General features: G+C 41.0%; 1 protein-coding gene across 1 annotated transcript in view; it reads right to left on the reverse strand.

The window, feature by feature from the left end:
• The window catches only part of map2k5 (mitogen-activated protein kinase kinase 5), a 52,917-nt gene that overhangs the window by 23,759 nt on the left and 9,287 nt on the right, over window positions 1–19,871 (reverse strand). The window contains exons 8-17 of the mRNA XM_086144187.1: window positions 19,285–19,349; window positions 12,689–12,728; window positions 11,935–12,003; window positions 9,678–9,759; window positions 8,547–8,608; window positions 5,845–5,893; window positions 5,641–5,714; window positions 4,494–4,544; window positions 4,302–4,373; window positions 3,232–3,261 (exon numbers count right to left, since the gene is read on the reverse strand). Coding sequence (XP_086000313.1) covers window positions 3,232–3,261; window positions 4,302–4,373; window positions 4,494–4,544; window positions 5,641–5,714; window positions 5,845–5,893; window positions 8,547–8,608; window positions 9,678–9,759; window positions 11,935–12,003; window positions 12,689–12,728; window positions 19,285–19,349 — 594 coding nt within the window. The remainder of the gene's footprint in view (window positions 1–3,231; window positions 3,262–4,301; window positions 4,374–4,493; window positions 4,545–5,640; window positions 5,715–5,844; window positions 5,894–8,546; window positions 8,609–9,677; window positions 9,760–11,934; window positions 12,004–12,688; window positions 12,729–19,284; window positions 19,350–19,871) is intronic.

Here is a 19,871-nt window from a genome sequence, read left to right on the forward strand (position 1 = left end):
ATACACACATCACATCAGATCTGGGGTCTTCAAAGACTTTCAGTGCGAGCCGTGTGAAGAAAAAAAAAAAGAAAGAGGAAAAAAAACTCCATTAACTCCTGACAAAGAATGCAAATGAATCCCTACATGTGGTGAAGTGGAATTAAAGACACCATCTCTAATCCTGACAAACACGAGGTGATGACTTCACTCTCGGTGTGTGTTTGCGTATGTATTTGTGCACGTGAACTAAACAACACCCACGAATGACAAACATCCACATTTCGCCATGAATGCCCCGCAGACGGATGATGGAAAGTGGCCTTAGAGGTTTGAACTGAAGACGCCACAAAGTCTGAAACAACTTCAACGGACAGCTCTGGCATCCTTTCTATCGTTCACATCCTCCGACCTCAGTCTGCACAGAAACGTTGTGTGTGAAGTGAAGCGGGGGGTGGTTTGCATAGACAGCTGTGCCAGCGTCTGTAAAACTGACAGCTCAGGCCCGGGGACTTTGGCTGACTGCGCCTGACGAGCTGGATCCAAGGGCTGTTGCTACAACACTCTGCTACAGCCTGCAGGTGAACGGTCTGCAACGCCATATGGGGCGACGGGAGAATTAACACTGAGACGAAGAGACATGCATGTTATTAAATTGTCTAAACTGTATCTATATATAATAATGGGTATTTCTAATATATGGCCAGCACCGTCCATATCAATGTGGGTGCGACCAATTTTATCATGCTAACTACTCGCATGATGATTAACATAATAATAGTAATGAATGAATGGATAAACAGCAGTCCGCACCAGGCAACGCCGTTAGCTATAGTTAAACAGAAACCCCATACAAATGCATGAACCACCATACCATGTCATCTTGAACACAGAATTGTCACGCTTCCACAAACACACCCTTAAATCCAGCTTTCATCAATCAGGACCTGGTGATTAACATCGGGACTTACCAAAGGGCTTCGTCGTAACCAATATTCGTTGAAGACAGCCGCTCTCTTCAGTAGGAACTGTTTTATTTCATCTATTTGACATTCTTCAATAGGTGGTTTTCAGTCTCCCTCCATTATGGCAGCCGTCTTGAGTTTGCTCTCGCTTATGATTTGTAAGGCCAATTTGAAGATATTTTCAGATCCAAGTGATGAGAGGGCTGATACTACAAATGTTGCTGAAGAGAAGTGTCTAGTGTTGGTGTGCATTTAAGGAGGGGGTGGTGGTCTGCACTGCCAATCTGGCTACAGATGCTGCTCTATCAATGACTGGAAAAAGGTGGGTGCTCAGACCACATTCAGACTAACAGTGCAGAAAGCAAATGGAGGCCAAACCTTTTCCTTGTATTTTACTACAGAAGCCCCTTTGTTGCATGCCGCTGAGATTCGATCATTTCGAGGCGACGGCTGTCAAACAGGTAATTTTATTTGAGCAGAAGGTCGAAGCCCTGTCGGCATGACAATTGCCCAAAGTAAAAAGACATCACTCGCGGTCTGCACTATCGTATCAGAGTGAGGGGTTTCAGTGTAAAAAGGGAAATTAAGGGAAAATAGGTAGAGGCGTCGGTTGCAGAACGCTTAGGGCAACAATGATGGATATTAACCTGACAACTTGAACAATCTCAACAAAAGGATGAAAGCAGTAACAAATTTGTCCCTCTTTGCTTCAGCTTTCCAGCGACAGTAAGACAGATAACTCTTTATCTCTATGAACTGTGCATGCTAACTTTCGGCAGTAAAAAACAAAACATGAGACTTGGTAGGTTGCTAAACTTTCATCATTGGTTCTGTCTTTGGATTCAGTCACTGAATCGCCATTCCCCGCCTCATATTTGCTCAAAAAAATGCCTCTGCAAACTTACCAACACATTACCTAAAATATCACTGGCAAAGTCATTCAAACTTCCCCATCAATGTTTTGTAAATGTTTGAAACAACTTATTTTTATTGACAAATTAACAGGACTAGACTGCATCCAAGGCTAAGGAGCAAGCATGTGAATATCATGGTGGAAGTACTAAATACTCAAGATTGAACAGCTTATATTGGGTCATTTGGGAGTTTTTCAGGATCGGAGAGAAAAGCGAGTAGACTTGTTCATGCTGCCTCAGTGATGTTTCTACTTTGACAGCTTTCTGAGATCAGCGACTATTTATGCCTTTCATATTGGAACACACTGATTAGAGTGCAAAACACTGTCAAACACCACACACACACGCAAAAATTTTACTTCTTCTCAAACTATTCAAATGAAAAAGAACAAAAATGCAACTACAAAGTTGAAAAGTGCTGTCCATGTGGTTAATTATCTGGTATCTTTTTAGATTCACAGTGATTTGTTACTTGTAATGGAGCTTTAATGATAGTAGACGGGTTTAATGTAGAAAAACAGACATATTGTTGAAATTGCACCAATTTGTTCTGAATATATCTCAGGCAGTTCATCATCTGATTCCTAAATGGATGGTTGACTGAAATGTTCAAGAATGTGCTTGTATTTCTCTTCACTGATGGAAAAGGGCAAATTCGGATTGGCAGCGGCGGTGGTTCACTAACCCAGGGTTTGGAATGCAAAACGAGAGGTTTTCTGTAACGTAATGAATGTTTTCACTTTATATTTTACACAAAGTCCTTCAGCAGGCTAGAGAAAAGAACACACCCTGCAACTGACATAATCTGGCCCTTCACATTTCGTGCAGGCAGCCAAGAGGGAACCTGAGGTAAACAGATTCAGATTTCTCAACAAGGGATTAGTAGCGTAAACCCATTTGAAGGGCTAATTAAGACTTGATGAGATTGGGAAGTCACTTTTGTGGTCGGCAATTACATCTGAGCAGGACTTTAATGTAATGAGGGAAAAAAAACTGCAATGGACACATTTAAACACTTTTGAATAACGAATATTTTTAAAAGGGCAGCAAAGGGCAGCAAAGTTTGACTGTCAAGTAATATTATTATTATTTTTTTCAGAAAAAATTAATCAATCATTTCGCTGTAATTCAAAAACAACAGAGAAACAAAACAAGAAACTACTGACCGGCATATTTTATGTTGGATAAATAGTCACAGAAGAAAACTATTAAGCCTTATTTGGAGAACACGCATAAAAAGGGAGATAATACGAAACGACTTTTGTTTGACTCACATGAACTATGAAAGTTTTGAAAAACATTTAGCAAGTCTAAATTGGAACAACTCTGAATCGAGTGCCTGAATTACACATGTGACAGTGAAAATGACTTACCTGTGGATAGGGGAACATGCCAAGTGCCAACTGTTTAAAGAAAAATAAAGATAATGAGTGCTACAGGACACTCTTAAATGTGCTTCTTTTCAAATAAATTACCTCGCGATAAACTCAATATGCATACTCGTCACACTTCCAGGGAGTCTTTGGCTCAGTATGGAAGACATAGTTTACCGAATCCATTTAGTGGGGCAATAACATGTAGAAATTCAGAGGAGGAGAATTAGCTGTATGGCTGCCTGATTGGATTGGATTGCATTAGACTGCACATGAATTGAAATCGTAGAAAATACTTCTTAAGCCCCTGAAACGTGCAGAACTTGAGACTTTCAGTCTTTGAGGTGAGCTTAGTGACCACCTGCTGGTAATACTTCCTCATCAAACAACGGCAGCTATTAGTTAATAACCCCCCCACCATTACCACCTGCTGAGAACATAATGGAGGGATAAAGAGAAGGGGGACAGGATTGTGGGATGGTTGCATATATCTGTGTTTGTGCATTACTTTTGCGGGAGGTGGCCGTTAGTTCTCCCTGACTAGTTTCTCAGGATTGGCATTTTTCATCTTGGTCAAGGGCAGATTATTGGCAACATTATGTTATTAAAACGTCAAAATGCTCTATCTTCTCTATCAACATAAATAGGCCAACAAGTAACTCACAGATCGATCCAAATTGAATGGGAGTGCAAGCTATCTCATTTAGTGTAATGCGCAGCTGCATAGATAGATATAAAGAGAATAGGGTCACAGCATCCACTGCAATAAAATTCCATCTTTATCACACAGAGATGTCGATAATTTTGACAGCGTTCTTTTCCTGTGGACTCCTCCATTATTGTTAAAATGGTAATGATATGAAGCATTATTGACAGACAAACTGAGGCCCAAGCCACATTCATTTGTTACACCGCGGAGGGAGAGAAACAGATGGAGAATCAATGACACGGGAGAAGGTGGGGGGCAAGAGAGATGGGAAGTGTAATACTGAAATTTAAGTGTTATATGAAAATGTAGAGTGTCAGTCAAGACTGGGTTGACACACACAAATCAACCAGTCATCCATTACCTCCATGAAGGAGATCCCCACACTCCACACATCTGCATGGATCCCGTATTGTTCCCCTGATATCCTCTCTGGCTGCGGGAGAGAAAAAAAGAAACCGAAAAATAAAATCGTTTACCTACAAGAACAGAGTTACAAGCTTTAAGGCAACCCATGTGTTCACTACAACCACTACAGCACTGTGAAGTCACTTACCGCCATGTAAGCATTAGTTCCCACATACGTTTTGGCAATAGAATTCACCAACTGTAGAACAAACAAACAAAAAAAGACCCATCATCAACGACACTAAAATGAGCAGGATCATGTGACGAACTGTAAATAAAAGGACTGACAAAGAGAGAAGATAGTAAACAAGAACATAAAGACAGTGAGAAAAAAAATGAAATAACTTCAAGGAGTCACTGAGTTATTGTGTTACATTTGGAAACCTTAAAATACATGAGCTGGCCTGAAATTATATTACCTAAATGTTCTTACAGCTCAGGCTGATATTTTAGTCTTCCCCCTCACAAAAGGGAGGGCGCTGAGAAATTAACGTGTGCGTGTGTGTGTGTGTGTGTGTGGCCACCAATGACAGGGCCGTAGATAATAAGTGTGTTTCCCTCACGGATGCTGTCTATTTGGAGCATGCTCTATAGAGAGCAAGAGCGGGTCAGAGAGTTTTTGTGCGAAAGACGGATACAAAGACAACAGAGCTAAAGAGTCAGTGGAAATGTCGCTGCTGTGAGTGTAACACACAGCCGACTCAGAGCTTCCAAAGAGCTAAGGCTGCAAATAAATGTCACAATTTACCACAGAAGGGGAGTGTCTGTGTGTGTGTGTTGAAAGGGGACACAATCAGAGCTGATGTCTTTAGAAATGTTGAAGGTCTTTCCCTGATGATTACATTACAAACACTGCCACTCTTGCCCAAGACACACACGAATACTGGGACATACGAAGACACACACACACACATGCACGCACACACAAACACACATACACGCACACAAAATGACAAGGCTATTGTCTGCCACCCACGCTTTCTCCACCTCTGTTGAATACATATCAATGAGGCTCTCCGTTGTGTGCGCGGGTCACAATTATAACAGGAGATTTTTGGAAGCTGCAGAACAATGGAGTTGGATGGGGGGTGAATGTAGGGGACAGACCCTGGGGATGGCACTGATGTTTTGAGTTGAAAATGGATGCTGTGAGTGACAGGCTGACCATATGCACAGATCTGTGTGTGTGTGTGCGTGCGTGCAGAATGAAAGACTGTGGCGAGCAAAGCAATTGTTTTCCTCTTCTCCCTCCCGTCCTCTCCCTCTCTTAACCCCATACAAACAAATCAGAGTACCTGCGTGCTGACACCAAAGTCACAGAGCTTGACTTGTCCTCGGGTGTTCACAAGCATATTGGAAGGCTTGACATCTGCAGAGACAAAGTGTTTAATGGAACTGCAGCATCAGCACTCTGCAGCTGGTCTTTATCAACTTTGTTTTTTATTTTTTCTATTTTTTTTTTTTTAAATAAGACACGGGCCACAAATTACTTTACTCACCTCTGTGAAGTATCTTCAAGCTCCACAGATACGTCAGACCTTTGACCACCTACAAGCACAAATGTTTGAAATCTTTTAACTTCTAAGTTTATTTCCATAAATGTTGGTGTGTGTTTAATGCTTAGTCCTGAATCAGTCAGATTCAGCAAATGTCATCTGAGACAGGAGGATGAACTTCAAATGTAATAGAATCTTCATATTTGTGAGTTGTGATCGGCAAATAATCTGTCAAGTGAATTAGCAACAGAACAAGATAAAAACAACGAGAACCAAAGATGTAAACTGTGTGAAAAAAGGCACACAAAGGTATTAAAATCCAATGTCAGCTTATTGGTACAATGCAAAACAGTGAAAATATTGTTTAAGAGCAGAAGATTTTTAACACTACCGCCGCTGGAGAGCTAGTTTGTTGACCAATGAAGGGTAAAAGGCCGGCTGATGGATATCTGAGCTCAAGCAGTGTATCCGGATCATACGCTGTACAAGGGGTAGACAACTAATAGACAGCAGCGGTTAGTGTAACTGAAGGGACTATAAATGTTGTCCTCTCATATTTCCCTGAGGTTTACTTTGGACTGCCCATCAGGCTTCGCGCTAAAACCCCAGGGAGCCTTACTGTGAAAGACAAGTAGCGGAGACATATAGAATATCCTAAATGTAAAATGAGGCACTCCTGGCGCTACGAGTGGAGTTTTCATGCGACATATGCACAGACTCGACTGCAGACTATTTTAACTTGGAGCGCTTGGGAGCAACCGGATGAGTGAGGCAAGCCTTTTAGAGAAAATTTTTTAATAACTAAAGCTGACAGTTTCCTTAAGGTGGCTTTATACACCAAACAAACACTTTAAAAAAAGAAAACACTAGAGCTCAGAAAAAGAGCGCCTTGATGAAATGTTTTGCCCCTGGACCGTCCATGAACAGGTGCTCAGATTACACAGACGACCTTATTGTGAAAGGCCCCTTTCTGGACAGAAGGTTCCAGACAATATTAAAACTTCTGATGGCGAAATGTGTGTTGTATTTTTTTACGGTCGAGCGGGAAAACAAGTGAAGTTTGTTTTAGCATTCCTATGAATAAAAGCTGGGTTATGTTAGTGTTATGGGGTCGGAAAGATGAAGAGAGATTTTTAAAAAAAGGAAGAAAAAAAAAAAGGAGGGTTGGTGTAACCTTGGTCCAAAGCAATCAAAATGCTCCTGCAATAAAATTAAATTCTGATATTCACTTTTCAGGGGTGATTTAATGTTTGTCAGTCTTCACTTTTCAATTTTTAACACCTTCCGGGTTTGACAATTAACGGTGAATAATAGAAGTAGTCTCTTTAGATGAGGGTGAGTGAAGCTTTTAACAGTGTATGAAAAAGGAATTAGCCAAACCATCCTCTGAAACCAGACTTTTTATCCGGTCCCCGTTTCTCGAGGACTCTTTTTTTTTTTTTAATTACCTTTAGAATATACAGGTCTTCAGTGCTCATGAAAAAACGTCATTTCAAGTGTGACCTATGCCCTTCATATGACTTGTTGCTGGTAAAGAGAGATTTCATTCACTGAGTTGGACCCCTGCCTGAGAGGCGGTCAGTGACAATGAGGCGTCCAGTGTCTGAGTGACCTGAGACAGTTTTTAAGCCTGGGAGGACACGACCGCCGAGGGCGGTGATATAATGTCATTGGGTAAGAAACTGAACCCCCGGCTGCTCCCGATGGTCTGGTTAGTGCCTTGCTTGGCAGCTCTGCAGACATCGGTGTGAGTGTATGTGTGTGTGTGAATGGGTGAATGTAATCCAGTGTGAAGTGCTCCGAAAGTGCAAGGTGATGAAAGCCCGACAGTATATAAGTGCAGGCCCTTTGCCACTTAACTGAAGCTCAAAAACAAAGTTGTTGTTTTCCACTCCTGAGCAGACATCTAATGGGGCTGCGCTCCTGTTACTCAAATTCACAGCTCAGCGTACCTTCACCGATAAAACCCTTGACAATAGATTTAACCAGAATGACTTCCCCTGACTGGAGCGCCCCCATGTATGCACCCAAATTCCTACATCAACAATGTAATTATTTATTTATAAGTGCTCTCTAGACAAAAAAATGGTGCAAGGGAGAGACTTCCTGAGTTAAAGCGGCATAATCCACATGAACTTCAGACAGCAATAAGAAGGCACAAAGACTACGATGTCCTGGTGCCTTAAAAAGAGGCGTCTCTGATACGTGGCACTTCACTCACACCCTCGTGGGTGTTTCTCCTTCTGCGCTAATTAACAACTGTGATCGGGGAAAGACGGGAGAGCTGTTTGAATTAACACAGACTAAATAGCTGTCATTGTTTGATTACGGATGAAGTTTGAGGGGAGGCAAAGAAGAGAGGGAGGGAGAGATGAGAAGGGTAATGAGTATGGAAAGACGTGCATTGATCAACATCAAGGCCGTTCCTATCAAAATGCTAGCGTTAACTGGCTAAAAAAGGAGAGGGGAGCATATGGGGGGACCATCACTGATTTTTGTCTGCCATTTCAACAAATAGAGGGAAATTAAAACATTCACACCTGTGGTTTCCTGCTATTTCATCAAGAAGATAGCTACCCCCCCCCCCCCCCCCCCCCCCTCCACACACACATTCTTAATTTGACATACGGACGCCAAGTTGAATAAACGAAACGAAATTTTCACAAAAAGGTAGATTTTATGCATTTTGGGAAAAAACAACTTACTGCCACAGCGATCCTACCCAACACGTGCTCCGGGATTCTTTTGTACACGTCAAGTGAACCACCTGTATCAGAAATAAACCAAGACAAGGAAAAAGACAACAGATAAGAATACACGCTAGTTTTAACCACACAAATACGGAAAAATATAATTTCAGAGGAACTGAGGTTTACTTTTTCAACCGGCATTTCCCCTCCAAAAAAAGGCTCGCTCTCCCTCTGCTTCCTTAAACTTAACGTCTGTCTTCCGGCTCAAGGACTTCACGGCTCTGAGCCTCGTGTTGCCCTGACCATCTCTAAGCGTGGTCCCGCTGAAGAGCCCTCGAAACACCCTGACAGCCTTCAGACATCTCCACTTCACATCAGGTCAACAAGGATGGAATGGAGCTCTCAAATTTATCAGTGGTCAAGTCTGCCAGCTAGCATATCATGTTCAAATGACAACAGAAATTGAAGTTGAAACTGTTAAAAAAGGTATGTGACGACTGAATAAAGACCTGTGGCCTATTTTCAATTGTTTGAACAGCAGAGAAATGAGATGTACTCAAAGCAGGAAAAGAAATTCAGAACTGTCCACTTTTAACATGGACATTGGTGGGAAAGCCATTAACTGTTCTTAAAAGTCCTTATAATACTGACTTTGTGCATACTTTTGCACATAACCTTACATTGAATAACACAAGACGACCGGTTCAGTGATGTCTCTGTGTGCTGTTCTACTTCCATGCCGTTGTGATTTCTTATTTGCAGAGGTGAGGAAGGACTGGAAACTACTGATCAAGGACGAGTCCCAGAAAATAAAGAGTGCTCGGATGTTAGACTTTGCTGACAATTTGGTAAATGTGTGAAACAGGGCAATCACTGCATTAACACATAGTTGAACAAGCTGGCGTGCGCGCGCACGCACACACACACGCACCAATACACACACACAAATGCACTTAAGTCAGGATTTATCACACCCTTGTAGCTTTTAGCACACAGGCATGTAAAACAACTCGCCGAGATAAGACATACTTTTGATTTGCAGATGTGTAAATGGATACACGAGGCAAACGACAGCTCCCCGCTGTCCACTCCACACGCCTGTGACTTGACAAGCACAAAATGCAGGTGGCACAAGGGGAAACTCACCGTCCATAAATTCTGTGCATATGGATATTCTGTTCTCCACAAAAAAGGCACTGAAGAAGGTGATGATGTAGGGAGAGTCACACTGGAAGCAGACCGAAAGGCAATAGTTATTATTCAGCAGCATTTTTTGGGGGACAAAATTAACAGTTGATTTCAAAGAAACTTGAAAATGAATGACAAGGAGTCAGGCCTGATTTGGGCTGAGGGGGATACTATATCATTTTGTTCATTTTGCATGGGTTCAAATGAATTTGACTTGTCTTAGTAATTGAAGATGTATTTTCTCTTTAGCGACAGATCAGAATAACTAAATATTTTAAATGGTATCTGGACTCAACTTTTGCAATCTTGTGATTAGAAAAAACAAACTGGTCGGAATCCCCTGTGGCAATAAGCCCTGGATTAGGCAGAATCCCAGAAAAAGAGGGATTTCAAATTTTCAAAAGTGTGGACAAAGTCTGGGAGAGAAAAGTGGCAAAATAAGATTCACACAGAAATCTAGTACAATGCATTAAACTGTAAGGCCGTACAAGGCTGAGAAAGACTGAAGCTACATCTTAATGAACAGTTAGCAAAGCCAGAGGTGCTACTACAATACTACAGAAGCAAGCAAACCAATTTGCAGGTCAATGTCAACCAACAGAAAGGCAGAAAGGTTCTTTCAGTCTTTTCAAGGGACCCGGTAAAATAAGAAGTCGTGCATGAAAATAAGTTCTATTGGAAGCTGCAGTATTAAAGCAAATATGCTCCTCATTAAAAACAGCGCTTGAAAAATTAAGGCAAGGGCTGTATATTAATAGATAATGTATGATGCCCTGTGTGTATCTTTTGCCTGTGCATCAATTCCAAAAACATTTTACATATCTGCCAATGCCTCTACCACTCAAAGTATGAGCCTGATATATCATCATTCCATCTGAACCATCGAATACAACACAAATACCGATCTAGAAAAATCTTCTTTCAACCTGAACCACAGCATCTTTTTTCCACATTCGGCAGTTTGAAGTGAAAACGAAACACTGAAAGGTTAAAGCACTGCTGGATAAAGACAGTAATGCTGGGAATGAGTTTTAAGGTCTAAACAGAGTCTCTCAAATAACGCATGCAGTTTTCCTTTAGTAATCTACCTTTAATTTCACTCAGGGTGCCCTTAGGTGCGAGGCTCATCTCTCTGGCACATTTGTAATGGCCAGAAAGAATTATTGTCTGCCCTTCTCTAAAAATCCAAATTGGGCCCACTTCTGTAGCCGTTCAAAAAAAACAAAGGTAGACATAGAGAGGGAAGTTGCAGTATATAAACAAGGCAATATAAGAAGTCAAGACCGTGGTGCTGCACAATACGCATTTTGATAGAGTTTGAAAGCATAAAGAAATATTAATATCCTAAGATCATGGTAAGTCAACATCTCTTTTAAAACTCAAGGTTTGCAACAGGGTTCTGTTTAAGCTCGCAAATTTCAGGTTTATGAAAGGCAGTATTAACTGCTGGTAACTGCTTGGTAGGCTGGTACCATCGAATGAAGCGTCAGAAACAAATCGGTATAAAGCACACACGTATATGTACGTTATATATAAGGGTCATGGCGTGCCTCCACCCCCACTCAGTTGTTTTGTTAGCCAGTGCGTAAATACAAATCCGATTACGAGATGAGTCATTATCCTGCTAAGAACATCGTCAGTCTGCTGTTTTACTTACAGCAGCAGAGCAATGTACCCATCTTCATCGGGGAGACAACCGGCGACAGGACCTTTTAGGACTTAGGAATATGGCTCACAACATTGACAGCACTACTTTGGATGCCTCATGATCTGACAGAGGGTCTAGCAAACCCTGATTGTTTGTTAGTTTCCTGCTGTCCTGTTTTCAGTCCCACAGGAGATTGTCGTGCACGACCAGAACATGAACATTGTTATTCAACTGTTGTAGACAATTTGAACTATTGCACACAAATTGCCAAAGACACACTTCAACTCTGTGAAATTATATATTGTTGGAAATAAAGCAAAAACTTGACTGTCTGTGTCAAAGATTGGACTTTTTCAAAAGGGGTTACATCATACTTAAAATGTGATAAAACAAAGTGTGACAAGTTAAGACAGATGTTTGTCGTGCTTTTCACTATTTACTGTGAGCAATGGCACAAACAGAAAGTGGTAGTGGAGTAGTGTGGCGACTGAAAAGGGGGGGGCCACTGCCAGGTTTTATCGCCCAAAAAACTCAACACTTGTCAGGCCTGTATGTTCCGGGGCTCACCTTGTAGAGAATCTCTAACTCAGACATGATCTGCTTCTGAAGTTCCACCGTGATATCTAAGGGAATGACCTGTGTAGAAATAATCAGGATCAGAGAAGCAGACAAAGAGAGATGCTAAAGCAACACAGGCCACAAAAACTATGAACCACACAATCATTTTGTTATATAGAGAATTGTAGTAGATAGCAGCATTTAAAAGCAGAGAGTACAATAAATACCCTGTAAGTACTTTGGTTGAGTGAGCATAACAAAGATGTAGCTTTTACAGGATGTTCTTCAAAAGGATGTTCTTTCATCCTTTTGAAGCCTTGCGCAATTAGCAAATCCTGTTAAATTAGTCCAGCGTCCTGCCCTTGGTCAAAATGTAATCATGAGGTCCATCTGCATGCAGTTTACGTGGCACCTGCCATTATTTATGATCAGAGTTGTTTGTGATATTAAAGTATTGGGGTTCACGTTTGTCTCCCGTAACCCGATTTGTCCAAATCACTGGGTTCCTTTGGGATCCTTTACTGATAAAATCTGATACCACTTTACCAAGAAGCGCTATAACGCCAGGCACGATTTAATTCGACTGCCGATACAACAGGGTATCTTTTTAATGTGCAAAGTTTAAACGGTCTTAAAAGTCATTATGAGGGTTTTGTGATCAAAAGGCACTGCATCAAGCAGTCTGGTGGCAAGAGGACTCAATTATATTTTTTTATGACATTTTTTGATAATAAGAAAAAGACAGTCACTGAATAGGTCTTACCTTGACTGCTAAAACCCTCTTTCCAAGCAGGTGATATGCTCTATAAAGCAAACAAGGAGAAACATGAATCATAACTGGAAACATTATTCTTCATTCTTCTGATACTTACATCAAGAGCCTCTATGATTTTTTTGACTATTGACAGTGCTCTTGTTTTCAGGAGTCCTTTGACGATCGAACGGAGAACTGGTAAAAATATCCAAAAATGAGCATGACAGTTAAACACTCCTAATCTGCGTGTTAACATCTATCTATATTTGAGGGAAAAATGGTGTATGCTATAACTTTTTTAAAGGGTCAAAGGTCACCGCCCAAAACCAGATCCAGTCAGCCCTATTTCTGCTTGTTCCAGACAGCGTTTTATGTTGCAAGTAAACCAGCCCGTAATGATTTAATTATCAAACTCCTTCATGACAAACGATGGTTTTAGTTACACCCCCTGAAGCTTAGTTTACGGCAGGAGTGACAGTATCTCCAGCCATCTCAACATACAATCCTCAAGGACGGAGAGTGTCCAACAGCTGCCAGGTGATGGAGATGGGGTGGGAGGGGGGGGTCGTCACATGGTTTACTTACGAGCTGGCTTAGCGTATGTGATCCTGGTGCCTGCTCACCTGTCAGTGGGTGTCCCAGAGAGAACTTGTGTGGTGCAAGGTGTGATTAATGCGTCTTGAATTGGAGTATCACATTGCTCTTGGGCCAGACACCTCTACACTAGTTCAGGCCTTAATTAACAACACGTGTTAGTGCCACGTCAGGTATTTACCAAAAGCTAGAACAAACAATTTGGATACCAATAGCATCCATGACATGGAGAGCACAAAATTAAGTACCAGCAACAACAGGAAACAGAGACAACAGTTTTATTGTTTTAGAAAAGCATAGTAAATGAGAGAACTGGCTTTAAGGGGACATTTTTCTTTCTAGATGCTTTAAAGAATCCTCATTAATGTGGAATGTTTAGTACTATTTCTTTAAATACAAGTTGTCAGCACTTGATTCCTGCTTTGCTTCCCTTTTCAGCCCACGTGACGTGCATGAGACAGATAAGATGCTGTTATCAACTGTAACACAGCAGATAGGTCAAAGGTACAGCAACATATTAAGCTATGCAAAAAAAAAAAAAAAAAAAACAGAAAACCCCAAACTTTAGGATGTGCTGTTATTTCTTTTCACGTCAGACAAGTCATGACCGGTCATGTTTTCTCAGTTTTTTTTTTTTCTTTAAAAACTGGATGCCTGGCGTTTTGACGCCTTCGTCCTTTTTTTTTCTTAATCTACAACGGAGCAACAAAGTCTGACTTCTTGATAGGGGAGCAGCATCAAGTGTCGATTGGTCAGGCTGTGACCAATCGCGTCAAAGTAAATTTATCCACGACAGCTCACAGGGTATAATGAGCCTCCTATACAGATAAAGGTATGGTGTGACTACTGCTTGGATAAAGCTTTATTCCTAGACTGTCCTTGACCACCTCAGGGACGAAAATTCCTATATGAGTTACAATGACAGGCTTTTGACAGCAGAAGAGATGGGGACAAGGTTACATAGCCGCACCCCCCCATCACTTCCCCCTGATCTGACCCCGGTAAACGTGCCTCATTGCCTAGATCTTATTTACACTCTAGCTCCTCTGTAATAAAAGCTCCATCATGCAGTATTCATGTGGGCCTCTCTCGATGTCTATGAAGTGGAGGCTGTGGGTTGGGGAGACTGGTCCTTTAGATCAGGGCTAACGTGGTACATTTACACCGCCACGTTGTTGACGACCCGCCTTTCTCACAACCTGAACCCATTACCCGATACAACTATGATGGCTCTCCAGACACAGAAACCTAAACACAGACAGGCAGGTACATAAAATCTATATATATATATTAACACACAAAAATCCTTCACGGGAGATGTGAGGACACTGTCTCCTGACATTTTCAGAAAGCCATATGGAAAAAGTCATCGCATCCCTGCGCACCACTGATAGAAAATAAGTACATGTCTGTGAGAACGGGTGATCAGAGGCTGTATTTTGTGTTACAAAGGTAAGATGAATGGCAATGGCCAATATTCAATACTGTAGTTCAGAATAAAAATTATAGTCTACACTACTGTTGCTGTTAATGTTCATTTTGTGACTCATCTGCTTTGACACCTAGGACAAAATAAATCTTCATTGGGAAGAAAAACACCAGTTTGAAGTGAAAAGGTCTGAAAAGGTCTTCATTACACTGTGAGCAGAAATTCAATAATGTAACATAACCTTCTTTGAAATAAAAAAAAAAGCAGTCTAAACTTACCTCAATCATGTTAAAAGTATTTGGCAGAACTGGCTCTAAATGCCTGCATTACAGGGCTATTGGGTAATTTAGTTCTGCTAAAACCTCTTATACTGGGTGGTACCGGAAAAGTATATCGTTTTCTTGTCCGTTTGTGATACCTTGTATTTCAATGAACACCTTTTCCGTTGTGATATGCTTTAAATAGGAAGGAAAATAATTCAGCAACTCCACTGCTGATACTGCATGGTCATTCATTCAGTGACGCTGCCAAGGAGGCCGGCTTGGCCAGTGTGAGGGACACACCACTGAGACTACAGCCGCAGGTTCTGATTGACAGCCAAGTGCCGTCACGCAGTACTTGGTAATGGTTGATTACTGAAAAATACAGATCTCTTTGGTTCACTGTTCAGATGTGTGCATTCTGCTGTTCTAAGTTCCAACACCCTCTTTCTGGACCACGCACAATCACTCCTGCTGTAAAACTGGCATCTCTGGGACTGTGCCCTTTGCAAGCTCAAATCATCAGTAATACTCACTCAGTGTTCAGCATTCATTAAGCTCTTATACAATTGTGCTGATTTTCAGGGATCTCCTGACAATTACCGGGGCAATTTCGTTCGAAACAAATGAACAGCAGCAGCAGCAGCACTACAGTTATATTGATCTTTTGTCTGATTTAACAAAAAAAAACTAAATGGAAAAAAAAGCGGTTATTAAAAAACAGCCTCAATGACGACTTTTTGAGAATAAATCTGAAGTCTTATAGAGCTGCTTATGCTAATATCTCCACCTAAATTACAAAATTTGTAATTCTTGTCATTTTCCTTGCAATGAATGCTTTCTCCCGTTATACACAATGGTGGTGCGGGAACTGGACAGAAAATGTCGCAGCTCCAAATAATTACACCAGAAGTGACTAGTGATGACCATGGAGCCGCTGGTGTATTTTGGTGTATTTTCTACTGCACACGTGTATTCAAAAAACTGTAACTACACAAGGTACACGGACTCAGACTCAGCTGCCCAACTCAAGGTTCCTTTTCCAATAAACAGTTTCTTTAAATTTAACAGGATAGTCTCCCATTGTTGGTACACTGGAAAAAAAAAAAAAAAAACTAATTTATTTTGCATTATCAAAATAATCTATCATCAAGAAATCCTTTCTCATGGCAAAATTCAGATGGATATACAAGTTGTAGTTCTAATCTGTGTATCATATGGCATCGTCTTTGTCTCAAACCATATGTCGCCAAGGACAAGGTACTTTGAAAGTAACACTTTCACAGTTAAAATTAAATGTGCACCGATGGGGAACAACTAATCTAAAGCGGTCTGTTGAGTCGCATTTAAAGGGACAATGATACAACGTGTGAACTTAACCCTGTTAAATTGGTTCTAAACACAATTTTAAATTGTGTGAAAACGAGATACAAGGTAAACACCAATTAGCGGGGGAGCTTGGGCCCTTCAACATTAAATCTAATCAATGTAGTGACAAAGCAAAATCGATAAAGACAATGGGACTAAAACCAAGGGTGTCTAAGTACATGCCACGACTGTCACAGCGTCTCAAATGTGTTAGTTTTAATTGCTCTCTAAGATTCATGAGTCACGAAAAATAGCTTGTGTGTCCTTGTTATTGTATTTATAAGCCGTGGAGTCGGGTAGATTGGGGGACAAGATGGAACTCGGAGAGAGTGTGTAATAAAAAACGTGGGCCGACACTGATGGATGGCCGGGTCAGCGCGTAGCTTTAGAGAGCTGAGGTGCTGGCAACATCCAATTGATTCTAAATGGCTCTGGGTCATAAATGGGCTACGAGGTTAAAAGGTGGGAAGCCTTTGGTAGTGGTTTTCACACGTGATAAGCCCAACATGAGCTGGACCAAAAGGGGTGAACCCGACAAGCGTAATGAATTGGTTTCCTTGCAGAACCAGAAACCTGTCCAGACTCAAACTATGGATGCAGGCCATACTTTCAAACCCTGCCCAATTGGCTGCGTAAGGCAGTGACAAATATCACTTGGTAATGTTATTAAAAATTATTATAATAGAGCAGTCACCCTTTAAAGTAGGGACGACAGTCTAGAAACTACAACTTTCTTTGGACTCTTGGCAAATTAATTATTTCTGTTTTTTCCAGAATTAATTGGGTAATTTTGTTTATTCCGTAGTTCTGAGACATCTCCGACAGTGCAGGTACAACTAGCTTTGTCTGGAGTTTGACTAGCAGCCCAGTCTCACCAGCAGCCTGCATATAATCTGTGATTTTCCGTTAAACAAATTCAAAAGGCACGAAAAGGACAAAGCTTTGCTTCAGCAAGAGAGGTTGATTTGGGGCAAGACGGGACAAGGGTGAGTGATAAACAAGTGACAGGACGACGGCACTCAGAAATCTTATTAATGGTTCTGCTTTCATTCATAACTTTGGAGCTTTCCGTGATGGAGGACAGACCCTGAGAATCTTTGTTCTTGACTTGTCTTGTCTTGTTAAGAAATCTTGTAACATTGAAGGATTTGCCTCCCAAGTTTAAACACAGCTGGAAAATACTAATTTCTTATTCATGGAACAATTTTGAGAGAAAAAAAAAAATAATTTGAAGTTTGGAGAAATTTTGCTGACTAAACATGTATTCACAACTTCTTTCCGACAGAACAGCAATTAAAGTATACATTTTTACCCCGGTTCCTTTCTGTACCATGCCACTCTGTCTGTTGCCATGGGTTACACTATGATGGCGAACATGTGGTCAGTCAACCATTCTTTTGATTCTCGTGTTTCAATCGAGTAACAATAAACCCTAATAGCTATAACATTCACTCATTTCACCAATGGACTTTTGGGTTTGTTTTTGTTTTTTCGCTATTTATTTTTTAGCTCAGCAAGCATTTGGTGCAAAAGCTGGTGTAACCTTGCATTGACTGCGATGTCAATCACTCCACTTTACATTAGTCTTTGCCCTGAAATCTTGTTAACTTGGTAAAGGTTCTGAAAGCAAATATGAATGAAATGGTGAACTGCACAGACAAGAACTGTTTGAAAATATTAAACAAGAAAATAGGTTTTTCTTTAGTTTTGATGAAAAACATTCTGATGAGTTGGTCTTTTTCTTCCACAATAGGAAGTTCCAACATAGTGGCACTTCTAGATGCAAACTACTTATGTTACCAGCAGTGTTCTAAACACTAAGATATAGGGGCTTAGTTTCAAATATCACAGGCTGAAAAAAACATTTTATTCATAAAAGCATGATCAAAACAGATTTGTAATTATCTGTAAAAAGTAATTCCGTAAAAATAAATGGTTTCAATCTCATTGATGAAAAGCATTACTAAAAAAAAAAAACAGCACTTGAATACCCAACATCTGGGTTCATTTATTCTTAGGTCTGAGTATTATTTTCTTTCTTTTCAACCCAATTGTTAAAATATCAGCACAAAAGTATATGGATTTTCTGTGGGGTTAAAAGGACTGAGAAGTTGTGTTTGCAATATCAGCCTTCCCCAGCGTACTGTAACCATTTCTAGTGGCCAACTGATCAGCACTCCCTTTGTCTGACCACCACGAGGTGGGCTTTTAATGAAACTATCTCAGCGCCATAAAAGAGCAAAAGGTGGTTTAAGAGAAAAAAGAAATAACAAAAAGGACAGCAAAGTGGATTTGCTGGATAGAAAATTTAGTGGTTCTGCTGGAGAATGCGTGAGGTAGACCACTCTGTCAACTCAAGGTTAGTCTGAGCAGTGATCAATACTTCAATCTCAATAAAACAGCTCAATAGTAGTGGATTGATGTGAAGGGGGGAACACAGGGTGGGGCAAGGCAGGCTGGATGCTGCAATACAAAATGCCAACCTTGTCATAATGTTAGCAAGCCAGTAATACATCTACCCTGCTAGTGAGGATGGAGCCCCTCCATGGTGACAGGCGATGTGCTGTACTATAGACCGATTAACTCGACCGCTGTCACACCTTACAGCCTAAAATCAATACCATATATGTTTGCAACCTTTAACGCAGAATAAATAAATTGAGACACAACCCAACTTGATGGATGTCACACGAAACGATGAGATAAAAGTGAGGAATGACGGAATGGAGGGGGCATAGGGAATAAATAACCCCACAAAAAACATAGAAACCTGAAACATAAAAAGCATCACGCTCTTCAGAACAAAACTGGCCAATTATTTTCAACATTCTTCAGTAATACCTGGCCAGTACTGCGGCTACGACATGTCTAAATCCACCATCCCCACCAATATGTATCTTTCAGTGAGATTTGGTGTCATTGTAGGTTGGCCTTGCAGCAGCAGAGACACTTACTTGTAGACTGTGCCTCCGTTTCCGTGGCCGAGCTGCTCTTGATAGTGTATATCTTGGGCATTTATCTGCAAAGCAATAAACAAAGAGGTGTACAATAATGGTATGGATGTTATGCGTAATTACACAGGTGAGATGAGGTGATGGGGGCACGGGGGGCGGGGGGGGGGGGGGGGTAGAAATGTTTACTGGAAGCTGTCAAAAGACAAGTCTACAGGTCAATCCCAAGTTCAGCAACAAAAGGAGAGAAAGCAGAGACAGGAGGAGGTGGTGGAGGAGGACCTCAGGATCAATACTACAATTTGCAGTCCAATTTATAAAAGGACATAGTGCTTGAGTGAGAAGGGGAGTGACGGATGGAGAGTTTAATGATGATTTGTTCACTGTCGTTACTCCATCCCGCATTTGATAAAAAATGTCAGATACAGGTTATATAACACAGCACGTGTTAAGATGACAGCTATGAATACGGATTCCTCCCCACCCCCACCTGACCCCGACATTTTCTTTACAAATGACGCATATTTGTTCAAAAAATTAAAATGTATTCAGTAGAGCCCAATTAAAAGGTCATTCTGCAATGACAAACA

Source organism: Fistularia commersonii, chromosome 3 (genome assembly GCF_037954325.1).
Source record: "Fistularia commersonii isolate RoL2024-O1a breed Wild chromosome 3, RoL_Fcom_v1.0, whole genome shotgun sequence".
NCBI classification, from domain to species: Eukaryota; Metazoa; Chordata; class Actinopteri; order Syngnathiformes; family Fistulariidae; genus Fistularia; species Fistularia commersonii.